This window comes from Neofelis nebulosa, chromosome 7 (genome assembly GCF_028018385.1).
Source record: "Neofelis nebulosa isolate mNeoNeb1 chromosome 7, mNeoNeb1.pri, whole genome shotgun sequence".
Taxonomy (NCBI): Eukaryota; Metazoa; Chordata; class Mammalia; order Carnivora; family Felidae; genus Neofelis; species Neofelis nebulosa.
Window position 1 is genome coordinate 1,376,581 of NC_080788.1, and position 17,486 is coordinate 1,394,066.

At 59.6% G+C, this 17,486-nt stretch overlaps 1 protein-coding gene across 2 annotated transcripts in view; it reads left to right on the top strand.

The window, feature by feature from the left end:
- The window catches only part of TMED3 (transmembrane p24 trafficking protein 3), an 84,432-nt gene that overhangs the window by 52,384 nt on the left and 14,562 nt on the right, over positions 1 to 17,486 (top strand). The window contains exon 3 of one of the 2 annotated variants that reach the window (XM_058736333.1): positions 403 to 1,191. The exons of the other annotated variant lie outside the window; for it this stretch is intronic. Within the exon in view, the coding sequence (XP_058592316.1) occupies positions 403 to 417 (15 nt within the window). The 3' untranslated portion in view covers positions 418 to 1,191. Of the gene's footprint in view, positions 1 to 402; positions 1,192 to 17,486 lie in introns of those variants that run through there. 2 annotated transcript variants of the gene reach the window in all.

The following is a 17,486-nucleotide window of genomic DNA, read 5'->3' on the forward strand; positions in this document are numbered from 1 at the left end:
AAAATACTGACCCGCCTCAAACTGCCAAGGACATCCCAAACGAGGGGGGGTGGGGTCTGAGAAGCCGTCCCGGCCCCAGGAGACACGGCGGGGAAATGCGGCGCAGTGTCCACAGGGGGTCCTGGGACAGATCAAGGCAGTGGGTGGAGGCCCGGAAGATGTTGGGCGACCGGAGTTCGTACGGACGCATCAACGCAAGGCCGTCGCTCGTGACGGGTGAACCGTGTTAACGTCAGATGGTAGCAGCAGGTGGAATCCAGTCTAGGGTACGTGGGCATCTCTTGTGCCGTCTCTGCAAAGCCCCTGCGACTCGAACACTGTTGTTTAGAAGAAGCTTGTTAACAAATAGCTCGGAGGCAAGCCTGCTTCATTCGTGTGTTTCTTTTACCCTCGTTCTTTCAGATAATGAAAATATAAGTGACTGACTAAATAAATGCAAAAGTAAACGAACAAAGGGCCAGGCCGTGGGCTTCCTGTGACAACCGCTCCTACCAGCATCCCCGGAGTTTGGAGCCCGGCTCACATCCGAGGACGGGCTGGCTGGAGCCTGCGGTGAGCCTTCTGCGGGCATCTCCGTGCCAGGAGCGAACTGTCGAAACAGGCGTTCGCTAACGAGGGCTCGGGAACTCGCTGTCCCTTAAGCACCTGGAATCACCGGAGACTTGCGACGTGGAATAATGCATCCGCCACACCCAATCAAACACTGATGATAATGCTGCCTTTGGATTCCGCCGGAGGGTTTTCATATCTCATTTTCTCGTCCGACGCCCGCAACCGCCCCTGATGCAGGCAGAGGCTGGCTGTCGCTGCGCTGGCCCCTTCACCGCCCTTTAACCGGCGGTGGTTGCTGCACACAGACAGTAATGGCGGGCGGGCTGAAGCCACCGCTGGACCACACCGTCTCGCTGTCGGCTGCCCCTGACCACGCAGGCCGCTGCCGCTCTGGCCCCAGCTCCAAACCCTGCTGGTGGCATCTGCCCGTGGCCCCCAGTTTTGTCGGACTAGCACAGGCCCTCTTGCTGATATTGGCCCACCGTTCGCGCATGGCTCTCAGCCTTGTTCACTCCCCCAGTGTTACACCCTCAGCCGGGGTCCCCACCCCTCCGCCGCTGGCCTCGCGGAGCATCCCCGGGGAGGGCTGGACATTTCCCTGAAACGCCGTCCTCGGAATCTGCAGTGTGAGATGCCAGTTGCTGTTTGCTGGGTTTTGTTGTTGACCCCACTTTGCCCAAACCCATACTTTTAATCAAATTATTGGTGGGGGGGGGGGAGGAAAGAAGATGCACAAAAATATAAGCCAAATTGTTTATCATTAAATTCAACAGACAGAAAGCTGCTTTTGTAGAATTTATAAATGCGTCTTCCAGTTTCCTTGTCTGTGCCGTGGTGGGTGGGTCCGCTGTGGGTCAGCACCAGCCGGGGCGGCTGCGGCCTGGAGACCTGGGGCGAGCACCCAGACAGGCCCAAATGCAGGCCTGCTCACCCCAGGTCCCAGACCGGGCCACCCGCACCTGCCGGTCCCTGCGGCCTTGGCCCCAGGGTGGCCCCGTGGGGAGGGCAGTCAGCTGGACCTTGAGCTGCAGGGGTGGGGAGGGTGACTACTCTTAGGCTGGACCCCCAGCGGACGTCCGCAACAGAGCGCGTCCCTGAGGAAGCCAGGAGGAAACGGAGGGGAGAGGGCTCCCCCAGGCGGTGCAAGGCCCTGGAGCAGGGGGCGGAGGAAGCCCCCAAGGAGGAAAAAAATCCTTGTGTTGGAGCAGAGGGTCTGGGAGAATGTCCCTGAACCCCGTTTGACAGGGACAGGAAGAGCAGGGGCGGGGAGGGGGAGCATCCTTGGAGATTTCTGTCCCCTGCCCAGGACAGTCGTCAAATATCCAGACACTGGATTTCACTGGGAGCCAGAGACCCGCAGGGACTGGCCTGGGATGAGAAAGGGGTCCTGTGCGGAGGCCGTGAACCGCAGGCCAGGATTGTCCACTGGGCACACACCACTGAGTGTGAGTGGTGGCTTCAGCCACGGGACAGAGGGACCGCCTGTGTGCAGCTGAGGCTCCGAGTGGATATGGGACGGAGCAAGGGGACGTGGGGGGACATGAGGGGATGGGGGGAGACGCGGGGGGGACATGGAGGGGACACAGAGGGGACATGGGGAGGGGAGAGCACTCCCTGGACCAGACCAGGGAAGGGAAGGGAGGTAAAGAGGCCGATGCACACGATGCTCACGATGCTCACGGAGGGGGCTGGCAAGGCAGGCCTGAGGGAGGGAGGGAGGGAGGGAGGGAAACCGGGAAGGGGGGGGAGCCAGGAGACATTTCCAGATCTAATTTATGAAAACTCTCCAGAAATGAAAGAAGGTTTGAACTTACAGACCAAAGGTATACACTGGGTTCCGGGAACCACTGATACATTATCAGCAACAAATAGTGTCTGCTAAAAGTGAGGGGGGAGTGAGGGAAAGAAGGAGGGAAGAAAGGAGGGAGGGAGGAAGGGAGGGGGGAGGAGAAGGGAGGAGGGGGGAAGGGAGGGGGAGGGGTGAGGAGAGAAGGGAGGAAGGAAGGAAGGAAGGAAGGAAGGAAGGAAGGAAGGAAGGAGGGAGGGAGAAAGGGAGGAAGGGAGGGGGAAGGGAGGGGAGAAGAGGGGGGATGAGAGAAGGGAGGAAGGAAGGAAGGAGGGAGGGAGAGAGGGAGAAAGGGAGGGGGGAGGGAGGAAGGGAAGGGGAAAGGAGGGGAGGAGGGGAGAAGGGAGGGGTATGAGAGAAGGGAGGAAGGAAGGAAGGAGGGAAGGGGAAGGGACGAAGGGAGGGGGAAGGGAGGAAAGGAAGGGGAAGGGAGGGGAGGAGGGGGGAAGGGAGGAGAGAAGGGAGGAAGGAAGAAAGGGAGGAAGGGAGGGGAAGGCAGGGGAGGAAGGAGGGGGGAGGAGAGAAGGAAGGAGGGAGGGAGGAAGGGAGGAAAGGAAGGGGAAGGGAGGGGAGGAGGGGGTAAGGGAGGGGAGAAGGGAGGGGGGAGGGAGGGGGGAGGAGAGAAGGGAGGAAGGGAAGAGGAAGGGAGGAAAGGAAGGGGAAGGGAGGGGAGGAGGGGGTAAGGGAGGGGAGAAGGGAGGGGGAAGGGAGGGGGGGAGGAGAGAAGGGAGGAAGGGAAGAGGAGGGGAGGAAAGGAAGGGGAAGGGAGGGGAGGAGGGGGGAAGGAAGGCAGGAGGAAAGGAAGGAGGGAAGGAGGAAAGGAATAAGGAAGGAAGAATCCTTTGAGCAGCCAGGTGAAAAGATTAATCACTTATGAAAAGAAGAAATACCAGCTGGTCTCAAGCTTCTTTAAGAAAATGACCCAATCCAAAAGGCAGCAGAGCAGTGCCAGTAGGGTGCTCCAAGAGAGAAGATGGCTGAGGATTTCATGGAAGAGGCTTTAAGCTGTTGCCGAGCATAAAAGCAAGAGAAAAATATTTAATATTTAAGAACACAGGGTGTGTGGTTTCCACACGGCATTCTTTTTTTTCCTACGTTTTTAAAAATTTAAATTCTAGTTCGTTAACATGTAGCGTAATACTGGTTTCGGGAGTGGAAGCCAGTGATTCGTCACCTACATACAACCCCGAGCGCTCACGCTCGTCCCACAGGTGCCCTCCTAGCGCCCCTCCCCCGTCCAGCCCCTCCCCCCCCACCTCCCTCTGTCCAGCCTCAGTTGTTCTGCATCGTTAGAGTCTCTTACGGTTTGCCTCCCTCTGGTTTTATCTTCTCTTATTTTTCCTTCGCTTCCCCTCTGTTCATCTGTTTTGTTTCTTAAGTTCCACATATGAGCGAAATCCTGTGCGTTTGTCTTTCCCTGACTGACTTCTTTCACTTAGCGTCGTACCTTCTGGAGCCATCCACGTCGTTGCGGGTGGCAGGACTGACGGCCGAGTAACATTCCGCCATATAAACATAGACGGCTCGAAGATGAAATTTAGCTACGCAAGAGACGAACGGAGTCACCGTCCACAACAAGACCGGCGAGGTAGGTCCGTTTATTGCCAGGCCCCCTGGTGACGCTCCACGCACGGACGAGAGTGCGCACGCCACACGCACGTTATGTTTCCAACAAAACCTGTGACTGGGACGAGGGGTGCAGGGGGTTGACGTGACTTAAAGCTGATGATCAAGTAATGAAGATGCGCGTGGATCCCCCATCTTGCAGAAGTTGGGGTCACGCCACTTTCTTTTTGTGAAAGACTCGGCCTCAGTGCCTGTTTCTGCCACCAGGAAACCCCAAAGAGGACTCTGGCCTTTATGAAGAAAGACAAAAGCGAAACACAGCAAAAAGAAAGTAGTGCTCAGTGTTGGTTTTGCAGTGAGCCGTTAGAGAGGCAGTGTCCCCCCCCCCAGCCGTGAGTGCCCCTCAGGTGTGAGTGTCCCCAGCCTGAGTGCCCCCCCAGCCGTGAGTGTCCCCCAGATGTGAGTGTCCCCCAGGTGTGAGTGCTCCCCAGCCGTGAGTGCCCCCCGGGTGTGAGTGCCCCCCCCAGCCGTGAGTGCCCCCCAGGTGTGAGTGCCCCCAGCCTGAGTGCCCCCCCAGCCGTGAGTGTCCCCCAGATGTGAGTGTCCCCCAGGTGTGAGTGCTCCCCAGCCATGAGTGCCCCCCGGGTGTGAGTGCCCCCCCAGCCGTGAGTGCCCCCCAGGTGTGAGTGCCCCCAGCCTGAGTGCCCCCCCAGCCGTGAGTGTCCCCCAGATGTGAGTGTCCCCCAGGTGTGAGTGCTCCCCAGCCGTGAGTGTCCCCCAGGTGTGAGTGCCCTTCCAGCCATGAGGGCTCCCCAGCCGTGAGTGTCCCCCAGGTGTGAGTGCCCCCCAGCCTGAGTGCCCCCCCAGCCATGAGTGCCCCCCAGGTGTGAGTGCCCCCAGCCTGAGTGCCCCCCCAGCCGTGAGTGTCCCCCAGATGTGAGTGTCCCCCAGGTGTGAGTGCTCCCCAGCCATGAGTGCCCCCTGGGTGTGAGTGCCCCCCCAGCCGTGAGTGCCCCCCAGGTGTGAGTGCCCCCAGCCTGAGTGCCCCCCCAGCCGTGAGTGTCCCCCAGATGTGAGTGTCCCCCAGGTGTGAGTGCTCCCCAGCCGTGAGTGTCCCCCAGATGTGAGTGTCCCCAGCCTGAGTGCCCCCTCAGCCGTGAGTGTCCCCCAGATGTGAGTGTCCCCCAGGTGTGAGTGCTCCCCAGCCGTGAGTGCCCCCCGGGTGTGAGTGCCCCCCCAGCTGTGAGTGCCCCCCAGGTGTGAGTGCCCCCAGCCTGAGTGCCCCCCCAGCCGTGAGTGTCCCCCAGATGTGAGTGTCCCCCAGGTGTGAGTGCTCCCCAGCCGTGAGTGTCCCCCAGGTGTGAGTGCCCCCCAGCCATGAGTGTCCCCCAGGTGTGAGTGCCCCCCAGCCATGAGGGCTCCCCAGCCGTGAGTGTCCCCCAGGTGTGAGTGCCCCCCCAGCCGTGAGTGTCCCCCAGGTGTGAGTGCCCCCCAGCCGTGAGTGTCCCCCAGGTGTGAGTGCCCTTCCAGCCATGAGGGCTCCCCAGCCGTGAGTGTCCCCCAGGTGTGAGTGCCCCCCCAGCCATGAGTGTCCCCCAGGTGTGAGTGCCCCCCAGCCGTGAGTGCCCCCCAGCCATGAGTGTCCCCCAGGTGTGAGTGCCCCCCAGCCGTGAGTGTCCCCCAGCTGTGAGTGTCCCCCAGCTCTGAGTGTCCCCCAGGTGTGAGTGCCCCCCGACCTGTGAGTGCCCCCCAGGTGTGAGTGCCCCCCGACCTGTGAGTGCCCCCCAGGTGTGAGTGTCCCCCAGGTGTGAGTGCCCCCCAGCCGTGAGTGTCCCCCAGCTGTGAGTGCCCCCCCGCCCGTGAGTGCCCCCAGGTGTGAGTGTCCCCCAGGTGTGAGTGCCCCCCAGCTGTGACTGCCCCCCTGGGTGCAAGTGCCCCCCCGGGTGTGAGTGCCCCCTCAGCCGTGAGTGTCCCCCGGCCATGAATGCCCCCCAGACGCTAGTGTCCCCCCAGCCGCGAGTGCCCCCCAGGTGTGAGTGACCCCAGGTGTGAGTGCCCCTCCTGCTGTGAGTGCCCCCCTGGGTGCAAGTGCCCCCTCAGCCGTGAGTGTCCCCCGGCCATGAATGCCCCCAGGCGCTAGTGTCCCCCCAGCCGCGAGTGCCCCCTAGCTGCGAGCAGCCCCCCGAGTCCCTTCCCTAGAACCACACTCAGCACCTGGCATCCAGCCTCCAGAGCCCTGGACCCTCTGGGAGCATCTGTGCTTGTCTCCGCTCGTGCACTGCGTCCGTCAGCGAGGTGTGTCCCAAGGTATGGGAACAGGGAGGAGAGCTTATTCTTTTCGTCTGGGGACACCCATTCCCCACCTAAATTAACAGCAGTTGCATTTTTGTTTTACAGCATTCTGGGTTTGGAAGGTGTCCCGGGAATGTCGTCTTCTGGATAGCGGGGAAATGTATTTAAAGACATAAAGTTAAGTGTGTAAAAAGCCAGTATTTGGCAGAGGAAGAGCGTGCAGAGGGGAGACCCTAAGGGCGTGGCGTGGTAGCGACGTGGTGACGGGAGTGACGGAGCACCGTCCAAAGAAGTGGGTGGTTGGGTCCGTTACGGCCACAAGGGTGGGCCGCAGACACCGCCATCTTTGAAAATCATCAAAATCTGCCCCCCCCCGATGCGAAGAAGCCGCAGGCATGTAGTGAATGGAAGTGTAATAGGAAGCCTGACTCGAAATGACCACAGAATTGAAACTACGACAGGTGTCCTTTTGATCTGTGCGAGCGGTTCTCACGCGTGCGCGTCGGCTTGGACACAAAATCCTGAAAGCAGGTGACTTAGAAACTCAGAGATTCGACAAAGGCGAGCGGGGAAGACGGAAAGAGGAGAAAACCAGGCTGCAGCCTTGATCCCGAAGCGGGCAGGTGACGTTTGGATGTCTCTGCCCCAAGTGATCCGGGGTCAACCTTCGCAGAGCGGTGCTGTAGGGCCGGGAGGGGGTGTGGATAGAGAAAGGCGTGTCGCCACCAAGAAAGCTCCCTTGGGTCGCTGTCAGAGAGGGGAGCAGGCACAGGAGATCCAAACGCATTTAGACGGTAAGCGCGCTGACATATGTTGAACTCTGTCCGGCAAACAGAAATTCGAGAAAGGAATCTGACTTTCAGTGGGGCCATGAAGAAAATGTCACATTGTCCAAAAAATCGAAATCATGCAGATAACTTTTTCTGATCTGTTGGGAGTATGTGCTGGTATAACCTCAGTGCAGGGTGAATTTTTTTTTAAGTGTGTTTATTTATTTTGAGAGATACAGAGATAGCGTGCATAGGGAGGGGCAGAGAGAGAGGGAAGGAGAGAGAGAGAGAGAGAGAGAGAGAATCCCCAGCAGGCTGCACACTATTATCTCAGAGCCCGATGCGGGGTTCGAACTCATGAAACCGTAAGATCATGACCCGAGCCGAAACCAAGAGTTGGGTGCTTAACCGACTGAGCCGCCCAGGCGCCCCGGAGGGTAAATTTTTAATATCAGGAAGTTACAGTCACGTTTTGACTCATTGGCTCTACTTTTAAGGATTTTTCCTGCAGGTGTTTGTTCTTCAGGGTGTGTAGTAGAAGCTCATTAAATACATTAAGGTAATTTGTACAACGGAACACGATGCAACCATGCAAAGATCAAGCCAGCTACCAGGCGAATCTACGTGTATCTTGGGGTGAAAGTTCAGCTGGAGGGACTAAGGAGCCTTACAAGTACCGACATGGGGTGATCTCCAAAATATCTTGGTGGTGAAAACAATTAGTGTGTGAGATAACGTGTGCAGAATGTCGCTGTTTTGCAATAAGAAACACCGATCCACTTTTCCTTGTATGGTCTGTCTCTGGAGGAAGACACTGGTCGGGCAGGTGTCTCTAGACAGGGTGACTCGTTGGTACCTTTTGGACGTTGTAAAATTTTGTGATGTTGTGTGCCTTACGCACTCCAAAAAAGAAAAGAAGCAATTCCTTGGACAATAAGCAAGGTGACAGCGCTGTGACCCTCAGATGGCCTAGCCGCCTCCTGAGTATCCCCGTGCCACTCTGTACTCACTGACCACCCTGTGAGCTGTAAGGACGTTCTGGGCACCTGTCTCTCCCATGGGCCCCCGAGGCTCTCGGAGCCCGGTGCCACTCATCTCTGTAGCGTAAAGACACGCACCAGGGGACCGTGTTCTGGAGAAGACAGCCGGGCCAGCTCCCTGCTCGGGCTCCTATAGCTACGTGATCCTGGAGAAGTAACGAAACCTTTCTGCTCTCTGATTTCCCATCTGTAAAATGGGAATCGCGGCATTCCCTGCCTTAGAGGCTTTTTGTGAGGCTGAAGTCAGGTCAGTCTCAGAGTACGTGCCCGGCGTGCGGTAGCTTCTTCATGGGTACTTGGCGACGTCTCAGCTTTCCGGCGTAGCCGACAGAGGGCCTGGCACATTGTGGCCCTTGGCGTTTTCACGGAATAAACAGATGCGTTCCTCCCTGCGATCCGGTGCTAGCGAGGCTGTGTCTTCTGCTTAGCTGGTAGGCGATTCTGGATGAGTCAGGTTATCCGGTAACCCGGCATCCCTGACGGGATACAGGAGAGGGCTATTTCAGGGGAAACCTGCAGGCGTGCCCGTTTGCCAACCCCTAAAAATATTTTTGTCGATCTCAGGGATCCGGGTACCGCCAGGGAAACGCTGGGATCTCAGAACGAGAGGCCGGCCCTGCTGCGATCACAAAACAGCCCACGCAGCACGGCCACCTTGGGGTGGCATAAATGGACTTCTGGCAAATACTCTTTTCCATCGAGTTCTGTCCTGGCGGGCGGTGTCCTCAGGCACGCTGGACCTAGAACCACGTTCTGTCAGAAGCTCAGTCTAGCCGGGACCGTGTTGCATCAGCCTGAGGGAAGGCCCGCTCTCTGGGGGGCCTCGGCGAGGTCATTTCACTGCCCTGGCCGTGGCTCCATCCCCGTCTGTCCGGCCTCGGCAAGAGAGCAGATCACGCAAACCAAATCCACGCTGCCCGGCACCAGGTGTGTGTTGTGGGGTTAGCGTCAAGTCGGGCTGGGGGCCGCCCGGGTGAAATTCCGGAAATGGATGAGACTCACGTTCCGCAGTGTTTGCAGGGACGTCTGACTGTGTGACCAACACTGAGCCCCTGCTATGTCCCGGGCACTTTCAGGGGTCAGGCTTCCCGAATCACCCGGGTGCCGTGGAGAGACCCAGAAAGGTCTAGTGACTCCCGCTGGGGACTCTCGCCGCACCTTCCCACATAAGCAGTCACAAAGTCACGCCGCTCCCACGTGGCGCCCCGGATGCCACTGCCAGCCAGGGGTGGGACGGTCTCCGAACCGCCCCCAGATTCTTTGGCTTCAGACTCATGGCGTCGGGCAGGAGCCCTGGGTTGGCCAATACCCGCTCCCCGTCCGCCAGGGGTTGGGGGGAGAGGGGACATTGAGGGTTCAAAATGGCAACTTTCTCCAAACTAAGAAGAGAATTTAGAATCTGGGCAGCCACAGAATGACCAATGTCCTCCGCACCTGCCAGACACCCCAGCGGGAGCCTGTGCCTGGAAGGGGCCACGTGCAAAGCAGAGGCGTGGCATCCGAGGTCCAAATACAACCGGGACGCGTCCAGCCTGAGACCCAGCCTTCTGGAGACGACCACGGGGCTGCCGGGCTCACCTCGGTCTGAAGAGGCCCCTGGTCTCCAGCCTCATCCGGGGAGGCTCCCAGGCAGCAGGGTGGGGCTCTGAGCACCCCCTTCCCCGATACACAGCATCCCCGGAGGTTTGGGCAGCGGCCCCCTGCGGACACCGAGCCCGGATTCACAAGAGCTCAGGTCTGGTTTCAGATCCAGTTTACAGCTCCTCCCGGGCCTCGTTTTCGTGGTCGGAATCTGCTACGACAGCCTCCCCCCGCGCAGCCCACAGCCACGTGGTTAGGGACGCACGGTGACTCTGCACCCCACCAACCCCACGTTGTCTCAGAAGCCTGTTTCTGTGCCCCAAAGCCCTGCCCCTGCTGAGATCGGCCTGGGAAGGGACAGTGTGTCGCAAAGGCTTTCCTTGGGCCGTAGACGGGAGAGGCCGCTCTCCTCCTGCAGCTCGGAAACCAGGGTCTGAAATGACCCCGGACATTCATTTCTGTGCCACGTGCGTTTTTGGGAGTCCTCAGATGTGACCCGGGACAGGCGAGTTTAGGAGGATGGGATCCAGGGAGCCCCAGGGTCAGGGCCGGGCCGTAAGTGCTGTGCTGGCAGATGACAAGCCTGGGGTACACGGGACCAAGATACGGGGTTCCTGGATGGCTCAGGGTCAGAGACAGCACCGGGCCAGCGGCATGGCCTTGTTGGCTCCTGGGCCGATGCCGCCGTTTTGTCAAGCCAGCAGAGCCACGCTTCCTCCAAGAAGGAGACTGCGGCTGGGACTTGCAGCCCGGGGGTGGGGTGGGGGTGGGGTGGGGTGGGGGACAGCTTTCGTGGGCCTCAACTCCCCCGCTCATCCGTGCACTCAGGCGTTTGCCTAGATGCCCAAGATGGCCGTCTGCCCTCCTCCCTCTTCCCTCCCCTCGTCCCTCCCCTTCCCCTCCTCCCTTCCCATCCTTTCCCCTCTCCCTCCTTCCTCCTCTTCCCTCTCTCCTTCTTTCCTTCCCTTCCCCTCCTCCCTTCCCATCCTTTCCCATCTCCCTCCTTCCTCCTCCTCCCTCTCTCTTTCTTTCCTTCCCCTTCCCCTTCCTTCCTCACTTTTTTCTTTTTCTTTCTTTCTTTCTTTCTTTCTTTCTTTCTTTCTTTTCTTTCTTTCTTTCTTTCTTTCTTTCTTTTCTTTCTTTCTTTCTCTCCCTTCTTCTTTCCTTCTCTCTTGTGTCACCTTAAAAGCCACAAACACCTGCCAATTATGAGACTTACACTTTGCATCTACTCAGGCTTCACAATGACCCCCCAAAGGATCCTACCCAATTCTAGGAGGTGAGACTGAGCTCAGCAGAGGGTCCAAGCCGTGTCAAGTGAACCAGGACGGTGTGTGTGTGTGTGGGGGGGAGCTGGAGACAAGAGGCTTGTCTGCTGCTGCCACACCCAGCACCTTTCCTAATACTCAGGAGGGCCTTTTAAAACGTGCCCAGAGGAGACCTAGTTATGATGGACCTAAGGTGCTCTTGCATGAGTGTTCACAGGCTTCTCCCTACCTCTGTCACAAAAAGGAAGCCTGATTCTGACCGGTTCGCCCTTCCCCTCTAGAGGGAGGACGGCGAATATGGAGATCTTATAAAGCAGCGGGGAAGGGGCAGAAACAGAAACAGAAACAATGTTTCCTACGGGAGATATGGGGGTCCAGGAGGGATGTGGGGGTCTGGGAGGGATGTGGGGATCTGAGAGAGATATGGAGGGTCCAGGAGAGATATGGGGTCTGAGAGATATGAAAGGTCTGGGAGAGATATGGGGGTCCTGGAGAGATATGGGGGTCCTGGAGAGATATGGAGGGTGTGGGAGAGATATGGGGGTCTGGGAGAGATATGGGGGTCTGAGAGAGCTATGGAAGGTCTGGGAGAGATATGGGAGTCCAGGAGGGATATGGGGGTCCTGGAGAGATATGGAGGGTGTGGGAGAGATATGGGGGCCTGGGAGAGATATGGAGGGTCCTGGAGAGATACAGAGGGTCCTGAGAGAGAAAAGCTCTGAAATAACTGAGGTGAGTAATGACGAGAGAGGAAGACGCTGTCCTTGAGAAATTCAGATAAACTATTGGATTAAGGATAGATTTCTTTTGGCTGCTGGACTATATTTCCCTGAGTGGGATACTGCGCTGAGACTGGGTCACATGGATCCCACAGATTTATTGGGGTTTCGTAATCAAGCTCGAATTCTGTTCCATGTTCTTCAGCCCAGACATTAAACCTAAGCAAAAGCAACATTCCGCGTGTTGAAGGGCTGCAGATGAGCTAGGTTTTGTCTGTGTCCACACGGCTGGCTTGTATCACGGAGCAGATGTCCACACTCCCGTCTCCAGATCCCAAATTCAGTGCTGCCCCGCTCTTTCCATCCTGGGGCCTCACCTGGGTCTGAGCGGTGTTGTAGGTGACACGTGGGGATCTGGGAGGGACACACAGGAATGGGGGTGGCGGCTGAAAGCCGGATGGTCTCTGGGTGCTGATTCCATTGCTGTCTCATGTCAGGTGCCCTGCCCCGCCCCCGTCTCATCCCCTTGTCTCCTTCTGTTCCCCCACACCAAAAAATAAACAAACGAAATTAAAAGCCTTGCTTATCCTGGGCGACTAATGCATGCATTCCTCATTTCTCCCCAGCCTTTATGCTTTGGGTCCATGGATGAACGGTGGGGGTGGTCTGGTAGCATTCTGGCCCTGGGGGTGGTGCAGAGGAGTGAGTCTGCCGGTGAGGACTCCCCCAGGTGGGTGGGATGCGGTGGGCACAGGCTACGCGCCGTACGCCCAGAAAAGTAAAGGGGGTCTCTCTTCCCAGAGCGTCGTGGGGGACAGCGCCTGGCTGAGGTCTAACCTGTGCACCTGTGCACCTGTGCCTCTCCTGAGGAGGGCTTAGTAGCCAAACAGGAAGCGGGGGGAGTGCTGGTGAAGGCCTGCAGGGGTGGGGGGAGTCTGGGACCCTCTTAGGGAAATCAAGAGCGGGGAGGGGAGAGCACCGCCGGCTGAGTTCTTTGTGACTGTGAACATCCCCTAGCAAACACCTGGCTGCAATCCAGGGATTTTTAGGGTCAGAGAGCTATAATCTGCATGTTCATTTTACGCCTTTTTAAATTTAAGACGTTGGTTTCCAAAACGGTTTTTGAGAAGAAAGAAATTAAATAAACGTCCAGCCTGCCTCGGCTGAACTGGTGGAGAAAAAAGCAGATTTGGGCTCATTTTTCCTCCCGGAACCTCTGTGGTGGCCCTTCACAGAGAAACCCTAGGAAGAAGGAGAAAGGACGACCTGGAGAAGGGAACAGGGGCCTGGCACAGCCCCCGTCCCAATTGCTGCACACGGCCCCCCCCCCCCCGTCCTCATTTTTTTTTTTGGAGAAATAGATCTGTATTTTGCTTGGGTCTGAAACCACCTGAACTCGAGGGGCCAGAGAGTCTCCAGATCTCTAGGTATCACCAGACTCCTTCCCTGACACGGTGTTCTCTGGGATTACGCCTCTCTTTGTCACAGACCGTGTTCGGACCAGAGACCCGAGGCAGTGCTGGCACCAGTTGTGAGTCCCTGAGCAGGTGGAAGGCACCGCACAAACTTGACTCGCATCTTCCGCCTTGGAGTCCCCTTGTCTCCTCCACAGAAGGGGCTTGTACCTCCCGGAGAAAAGATACCAAAGGCAGATGATTTAAAAACTCCCGCAGCGAGGAGCTTGGGGAAACTCAAGCCGGCCGCCCGGCTCACCCTGATCAGACCTTATTTGAAGTGTCCGTTCATTATTAGCAGGTTCACTCTTAGAGCCTTGCGGGAGCCACAGGCAGGCAGGGCGCAGGAGGGGAGGCCGGTGGGATATGCGTGCCCCCCTCCCCCCCCCCCCCCCCCCCCCCCCCCCGGGGGCTCAGACCACAGGTAGCAAAGGCCGCGCTGGCATCCTGGCTGTGCTCCGGAAAGAGCCACCGCCTGCGGCCCACGGAGAGGGCCCTGTCCCCGCGCAGGGACCAACACTCGATGGGGGTTTTACATTCCTTTTGAAACGGGATCGCATGGGCCTGAAACGACATTTTCTGGCGCTTCTCTTGCCGAGGGGACCCGAAGGCTTTCAAGGCGAGCTTGGCCAGCCGCAGGGACAGGTCTGTAGAGACGGTGGCACCCGAGGCAGCAGCTGCGTCTCAGCCCCACTGCGACGCACAGGGCGACTCGCCAAAGGCTGCCGGTGCCCATCCTTGCGCCCAATCTGACTTTTGCAAACCCACGCCTGGTTCGCCGGGCGAGTGTGTGTGTGTGTGTGTGTGTGTGTGTGTGTGTGTGTGTGTTCGGGATGGTCACATGACCTCCAGTCGCCAATCTGGGTACCAATTAAGCCGAGACCGGCCAAGAGGGAAAATCAACGAGCGGAGGGACCACTTGGCCGCGGCCTCGCCAGAGACTGCGGAGTCGGAGGCCCGGGAGGGGTTGAGCCGGGGGCACCGGGCGGAGAGGCGAGGACTCCGCTCAGGCCGGCTCGGCCCCGGGGGCGCGGTCACCTTCAGCTCAGGGGACCCGGGGAGACGCGAACCCCGCTCCCTACTCCCGCCGCCCGGCCGCCTCCAGCGCGCAGCCTCCGCTCGCTCTCCGCCGGCGCGGCGGCCGCGACCCGGGACCGAGCTCCGGCTGCGCCCCCACGCCCGCTCCCGCCCGCCGCAGCCTCCGGCCGCGCCCCTCCCCGGGCCCGCCCCTCCGTCCCCGGGGTGCGCGCAGTCACCGCCCCTGCGCCCCGCCCGCTGCGCGCCCCGGGGCGGGCGACCGCGAGCCGCCAGCCGGGCCTCTCCGCCGCCGGCTCCCCGGCCCCGCGCGGCTCTGCGCCCCCAGCCCGAGACAAAAGACCGGGGCCGGGGCCGCCCGGGGCCATGCGCGCCCCAGCCCGCCGCCCGCCCGCCCCGGCCCCGCCCGCAGCCCGGGGGGCGCCGCTCGGCTGAGCGCGGACCCCCCCCCCCCAACCCCCACCCCGGGCTGCCCGTGAGCGGGGCCGGGGGGCGCGGAGCCTTCCCCAGAAGCGGCGTTGGAGGCCGAGCGCCGCGCCGCCGGAGAGAAGCGGGAGCCCCGCGGGGGCCTCGGAGGTAACTTCGGAGAGCCCGGGACGCGCGGGGCGGGGGCGCACGGGAGTGTCTGTGTGTGTGTGTGCGTGCGTGTGTGTGTGTGCGCGTGAGTGCGCGTGTGTGCGTGTCCGCCCGGCCCGGGGCGCGCCCCCTGCCCTCGCCGGGCTCTGAGCTCTGCGGGCCTGGGCGCTGCGCCCTGGGCTCGGTGGCAGAGGTGTTGGGGCGGGGGGTGCGGGGCTCGGCCAAAGCTGGCGGAGACATCAGGGATCCGGGAAGGGGAACAGGGGAAGCGACCGTGCAGTTTGGGGCAAGTTTTCACGGCCGAAAATCCGCTTGTAGGAAACGGTATTTTGAGGGTTAACTTTATGAGCTATGTGTGCAGACAGCCTGACCCCTCCGGGGGGCGCAAAGTGAGCCGGAAAGCCGGGACCAACCCCAGGTGGGCCGGCCGGGGCCGTCCACGTCTTAAGTCCGGATGTCCAGTCACGTTGCGGTGGAAACGGGGTCCTCGTTGTTCCCGGGGCATCTGGTGTGCCCCTTCACCTGCCGGGAAACACCGAAGCCGGGCCGGGTGGGGGTGGCCGAGCGAGCGCTCGTCTGCCGTCTGATTCGTGCACCCTGGCTCCCCTACCTGCTCCGCCCGCCGGCCCCGCCTGAGCGAGCAGTCGTGCTCCCCGCCGTCCAGTCCAGCCGGAGCCATCGCCTGTGTGCTCCCCGGGGTGCCGGGAGCTCCCGGTGCGGTGGCATTTGAGTCGCTAACCTGTCACAGCGCCCCATCAGCACTGCTTTGCGGGGAGAGCGTCCCTGTGTTCAACTGTTGTGCACACGTTGGGCGAAGACCTGAGAGGAGGGGAAGAACCCAGAGTCTCCGCTGTAAACAATAGAGGCCTATCCTAAGAAGCTGCGACCCCGGTTCTCTCGCGGGTGGGGTGGGGTCCCTGGGAGGGGGCAGGCTTCTTGCTCTCCGCTGAGCCGGCTGTGGTTTGACGCTTGACGCCAAGAGAGGCCAGGAGCCTGGCGGCAGCTCATGAGGCCAGTGAGGCTCCGGTTCCTCCAGCAGCCGCTGCCATCACCTCCCTGGGACGGAGAGGGTCGGTAAAAGGTCCTTCCCTCCCCTTTTCGGGAACCACGACACCCGTGGAGCCTGCCCTGTAGGTGGAGGGCAGCACCCTGCTATGGCCACAGAGGTCTTCTGGAATGAGCCCCGGGCCGCCGGCTCCCCGAGAGCCTGGCTGCGGTATTTCAAGCAGTGAAGAGAAGAGAGTGAGGGAGAGGCAGGTTCCCGGCACTGTGGGGAGAGTCGCACGACCCCCGACCCCCGAGCCCCGGGGATGGGCCGTCTTCCCGGGCAGCACGGGAGGCTGGAGCAGGAGCCAGAGGCGAATCTGCAGAAACAGAGCAGTTAGAGATTTTCTTAGCTTACTGGCGTCTGGAGGGAAAAACCTTCGGCGTCTGGTAAATCAAGTCTGATTCTTACGGTGCGTGTGTCTGAGATTTGTGTATATCGGGGACTGTGTGAAAATAAATTGTCAGTTGCCAGAGAGAGAGCAGATCAAACAGTTTATTTGCATTTCTGATGAGTTTGGTGAGGAAGCTACCGCACTTAGTACTTGGAAGACAGACAAAGAGGAGGGAGCCCTTTCCTTTCCCTGCCGAGGGCTGCGGGCAACACTGATGAGGCTTTCCAGCGTCTGAAAGCCTCCGTGTTCACCAACTCTCCGACGCTGCCTCTGGAACATTCATGCTCCACAGAGGTCAGGAGGTCTGTCCCGCCTCCGTCCACGGCACGCAGGACCCGCCTGGGGTTTTCTCACCCACGATGGCCGACATGCACCCTTTCTCGAATCCTGACAAAATGTGAAGCGGAAACTGGTGTTGCAGCTGTGACTGTGCCTGCAGGGCAGGGATGTGGCCCGCGGAGGACGAGAAGGCAGGGGACGGCCCTGCTCTCTGCTCCTGCCCGGTGGTGACGCCCGCTCTCAAACCAGCTGGGAAAAGGGTCCAGATTCCTCTGCAAACATGTCCTTAAAGCCTCCCTGATTAGCTTTGCCCACGAACGTTTGGATCTTAGTGTTTGGAGTTTACCTGCAGTCTGTGTCCGTTGAAATCAGAAAAGAAAGGAAGAAAAAGAAAAGGAAGGACAGAGTTCCGTGGAGGTTAGCGGCCCGCCTCAGGAGTGCTGCTCAGGGGTCGTATGAGCCTGGGGACGTAACTCTTCGGTGCGTTTATTTTCATACGTACGAAACGAGAGAGCAGCATCACATCAGATCAGCAGTCCCCCCGGTTTTAATCGAACCTTCTAAGACGGTAAGTACACGAAACGGAGTGAAGAGTGGGGAGGAATGTGGCAGCCTGTTCATGCAGCGGGACTTCCCGAAGCCCCCTTCCGGAACCCCGAATGGCTCCCCAGAACACAGCTGGAGAATCACTGGAAAAGGCTTCTCTCTAGAACGAGGCACATCTTCTCTCTGAGCGCTTGAAATACAATACTGTGGTCACCTTATCCTGTGTGACGGATGTGTCACTGGCACCCATCCTTCTTGATGGCTCGCCGTGTCCCCGCAACGTGAGCCCCCGAGGACCCTGACCCTGCATCTCCTGAGACTAGCACAGTGCCCAGCAGGTGACGAGGTGCTTGGCAGATGCTTGCTGGATGGATGAGAAATGAGGAGGAGGTCATTTGGCCCGAGTGATGACAGCTGGATGATTCCACTACATGTGAATCTTGGGAGGCGGGGGCGGGCATTTATTTGCTGCTGTATCTCCAGTGTCTAGAGTGCTGCCTGGCTCCCCGTAGGAAAACGTTTA